This window comes from Malus sylvestris, chromosome 6 (assembly GCF_916048215.2).
Source record: "Malus sylvestris chromosome 6, drMalSylv7.2, whole genome shotgun sequence".
NCBI classification, from domain to species: Eukaryota; Viridiplantae; Streptophyta; class Magnoliopsida; order Rosales; family Rosaceae; genus Malus; species Malus sylvestris.
In genome coordinates, this window is record NC_062265.1 from 9851339 (window position 1) to 9855771 (window position 4433).

At 37.9% G+C, this 4433-nt stretch overlaps 1 protein-coding gene across 2 annotated transcripts; it reads left to right on the top strand.

Moving 5' to 3' along the window:
• The first annotated feature begins 1527 nt into the window (after positions 1-1527).
• On the top strand, positions 1528-3574 carry LOC126627449 (autophagy-related protein 8f). 2 transcript variants are annotated; one of them, XM_050297007.1, is made up of 6 exons: positions 1528-1689; positions 2002-2043; positions 2154-2209; positions 2502-2554; positions 3000-3118; positions 3213-3574. In XM_050297007.1, the coding sequence occupies exons 2-6, from the start codon at positions 2007-2009 to the stop codon at positions 3323-3325; spliced, it is 378 nt and encodes a 125-aa protein (XP_050152964.1). In that variant the 5' UTR covers positions 1528-1689; positions 2002-2006; the 3' UTR covers positions 3326-3574. The 2 variants fall into 2 exon arrangements, with proteins under 2 accessions (XP_050152964.1, XP_050152965.1); XM_050297008.1 differs by having other exon boundaries at positions 1552-1711.
• The last annotated feature ends 859 nt before the right edge of the window (positions 3575-4433 follow it).

Below are 4433 nucleotides of genomic sequence, written 5' to 3' on the forward strand. Positions count from 1 at the left end.
ATCAGTTGATGTCGTAGGCAAGTTGAGGTGATTTACCCTCTGTCAGGTTATTAAAGAGGGGTGAATGCCTGAGTACTGTAATGTCATTTTGGGATCCTGAGACTCCAAAGTAAACATGACAGATCCTTGTGTCAAATGATGCAACCGCCTTTAACACAATAGTTGGCTTTCTCGATCTTCCGTTAAATCATCATTGCCATTTGGTGGGGCAGTTCTTCCACTGTCAATGCGTGCAATCTAATGACCCTTTCATGCCTGGAAAGCCATGTTCTTCAATTTTGCGAAGGAGCCGAGCAAGAACAACCAACAACAGAGCCACACCATTGAGGTTCTTGAGTTTCCTCATACACCATGGTTGCAGCCATTGCGGCCATAAATGTTGTGTTATGCCCTGCCTCATACTCCTCATCTTCTTGTCTCCATTCCACCCATTTATCTTTCAATTCAGAGTTGGATGAGGACCCCCAATTGCAATGGGAAGAGGATCCAAAGTTGGGAATTCATTGCAAACTTGAATTGAACTCCATCATGATGTCGTGTATCATATTACACAATATGATTGTGGAGGATGAGCGAGATGACTATATTGATGAAGAGTTTGATGAAGACCAACTGATCCAAATAGGTCAAGGAGGGCTAGTGCGAAAATATATGATGGGCCTAATTTGCCCTTGCATCCAAGAACTGGTAATATCTCTTTAAATGAGTATATGAGGCGCCATATAATGATATGTTCGCGAGCCATAAACAAGTACCTACAATAGGATCTTTTTGCACATCTTAGGGCCAAAAGAACCATGGAGTAGACGTTTAAGTTTTATGTTGTTAAATATTTTTTTTTTTTAATGTTGTTTAAGTTTGAATAACTCCCCAAAGTAGTACTAGGGGTGGAGATTGTGTTGTTTAATGGCTTAGGTAGTTATAGGACAAAAAACAAATTTTTTTTTTTAATTTGTCCTGAAAAAGAAAAATTTCAAATGCAACGGTAACCTGGCATTAGCATGATGTTAGCTAGCCGTTGCTGGCTAGCGTCATGCTTATGCCAGGTAGCCGTTGACTTTTGAATTTTTGGCCGGCTCCTTAGGGCCAGCCGATTGGCCTGATTTCTCATTTTTGGCTCGATGGGGTCCACAATTTCTTTTGACTAGTTCTCGATTGGAAACGATTTTCGTGTCATTTTGATTTATTTTTAACTCTATAATCTTTTGACCGAATCGGTTGGAGATGACTTTATGATCCTAAACCTCGTGTCCCGTTAATAGCGGCGCTGGACCCATCACCGTTTCTTAAATAATGGCGTCTACTTCATCTAAGTTTCCATCTTGAAAACAAACCTCTAATCGGACGGACCAGACTGTGAGAGCCTGGGACCCACAATAACACTGTTTCCCAAATGTCAATGATAGTGAGCTGTGAGGAGAGACCTTCTCTTCTCTTCTCTTCTCTTCTAGGTGGCGGGGCAGTTGGCCACGTGTGCACTAAACAATGCTTAGACGGATAAACCTAAAAGAAACCTTCAATTCTTAAATTCTAATTACTATAGTTAAATAGATAATTACATTTTAATATAAATACGAAAAAAAATCAAGTAGCTTTCCTCACATTGTATTATCATCATCAACCAAACCCTACGGAATTTCGTGGACTTTTCTGATCAAAAATCCAAAAAGCTCTTTTATTCCGTACTGGGTTAGTCTTCGTACTTCTCGAGGTTCGATTTTCATATGCTAATTCGTTTCAATTTTTTCCCCTGATATAGTTAATTTAATAAGTTGAGAATTTTTTTTAACGACCCAGAAAACAGTTGTGATTATCTTCCTGTATGTGAAAATTTGAATTTGGATGGTGGAATTTGATGGGCAATCAGTATTTTCTGGTTAATCTATGGAGGATTTTAATCTTTTATTATCCATGTAATCATAAGCAGATGAACATGTTGTTTACTTGATTGGATTGTATTTGGTTTTTAATTTTTTCTTATGTGATGGATGGTAATTTCAGGTCAAATGGCAAAGAGTTACTTCAAGCAAGAACATGATCTGGGTTTGTACCAGTATTTTACAGATTAAATTGACACTGTTTTCAGTTTATGGGAAGAAAGAAATAGTGAATTAATTTTTGCAATTATGTGGTTTTGGTGTTCAAATCTTCAGAGAAGAGACGGGCAGAGGCTGCTAGGATCAGAGATAAATACCCAGATAGAATTCCAGTAAGAATTTCAGTTCCAATTACGATTACCTAATTAACAATTATTGTCCAAGATGTGATCAGAAAGTAAAAAACCTGTTTAGTGCAGTATAGGATTAGGTTGGTTCTGTGTTAATTCATAATAATCTGGTCTACTGGTACCAAATTAGCGTTTAAAATTACTGCCGGTGTCCGTATTAATTAGATTATCAGCTTTAGATATTGAGAAGTTGATTTCGTATTTGTTACCAGTTTCCTCGACGATATCGAGGACGAGATTTTGTTATCTAAAATCTTTTTATTACTATTTCAAGGTGATTGTGGAGAAGGTAGAAAGAAGTGATATCCCAAACATTGATAAGAAAAAGTAAGCTTTTCTTCTTCGTAGTATTGAATGTGTAAAATGCGTTTGTTATGTTCCCTGGTTCAGTTTGCTGCTCTTTGATTCCGTCTTGTTTATTCGATTTTTAGCAAAGTTGACATCTTTCTAGTTTCGGACCAACATTTTAAGTAATTCCTTCTCTTTGATTATCTAATTCTTACAATGGCTGAAGTAGGGTTTTCTTTATTTGTGTGATCATCGTCCTTCGTAAAATGATTTCGTCGTTGATAATTGTCTTTATGTATCATAGGACAGTATCCATTTTCTCTTTGGTTACCGAATTCTTTAGTGGCTGAAGTAGGGTTTTCTTTGTTTGTGTGATCATCGCCCTTGGTAAAATGATTTCTCATGGATAATAGTCATTATGGTAATATGACAATATCCTACTGCCACCGTTTCTTTAACTATAAACTGAATCTGAAAATTACAGGTACCTTGTCCCGGCCGATCTAACTGTGGGACAATTTGTTTATGTTATCCGCAAAAGGATCAAGTTAAGTGCAGAAAAGGCAATCTTTATATTTGTGGACAATGTGCTCCCACCAACAGGTAAGTTTTGTGATATTGTCCATTGGAGGATGCTGCTGTCTGCTTGGCCTTTCGATTGAACATCACCAACCTATAATGTCTTACGTCTTTGCAGGTGCAATTATGTCTGCCATATATGAAGAGAAGAAGGATGAAGACGGGTTTCTCTATGTCACGTACAGCGGTGAGAATACATTTGGTTATCAGATTCCACTGTGTAGCCCCTGATTATTTACATACACCAATCTTCGTCCATTCCCGGCATGTTTGATTTCATCTCTGCCATCTTCCTTTCCTTATGCTGATGCTTCTGTTATTATGCCTACTATATAAACACCTTCGCGGTGTTAATATGTATAGTCACATATTGTACAGAATCTCGAAGTTCTGGTTTACGATTAAAATTTACGCTTGTTTCAGTTCGTAATTATTGAATGAAGATCTCTGATCACTGCTAGTTTTTGCTGGCCATGGTTATGTCGGGGTGCGACTTTGATAAAAGTTTATTAGAGTATATGCTATAAAACGTGTATGATATGCCGAGCTTTCTTGTTGCATCTTTGACTTCCTAGTTCCTACAACGTGTACTCATGGGTTTTATGACATTAGTTTTGCTGCCTAAAATCGCAACCTCTGCATATTTTTGGGTGCCTTGCCCGGCACTCACTGCCGCCCTCTGTTTCTATTGCCAGGATGAAAATGTGAATGGTAACCGAAGAAAGCAAAGACTAGAATTATTCATGGAAAAAAAGAGGAGGGAGATTCAGCTGCATATGGAGCGCTTCCCGTGGCTGTCCGGGCCACCTGAACTCAAGAACCTAAGACCATCTCTAACCGAGGGCATTATTAACCCAAAATTGAACAAAACAATCCCCAAGACCACCTCTAACCACCAAGGGCATTATTAACCAAAAATTGAACAAAACAATCCCCGATCAAAGCGTATTTGAAAATGTGCAGATTTTGGGACTCATAGGCTCTCCAACCGAATGGGCTATGTTTATCTCCTGTCTAGATTATAGCATTGCAAGAAATTATTTTTCAATGAATAGTGCCAGACCAATTTATATACCATCTTCAATCGAATGGACTATTTTTTAGCTCTCTCAATAATTTGTTATTTTAATCTTTTTATTTAAATTTAATGGTTAATTTAGGTAAACTACCATTGAATGTTTTTAAATCTAGTCGTCGAATTTGAATCAACTATTGCAAATGACGAGCTTGGCCAAAAAAGGGCTAACAGAGGGCTACATTTGGCCAGCCTGATGCCCTTTTGGCCAAATAGTCTGATGGGCTCCATAGAGTTATACCCTAGCCATTGGACATGAGTTTT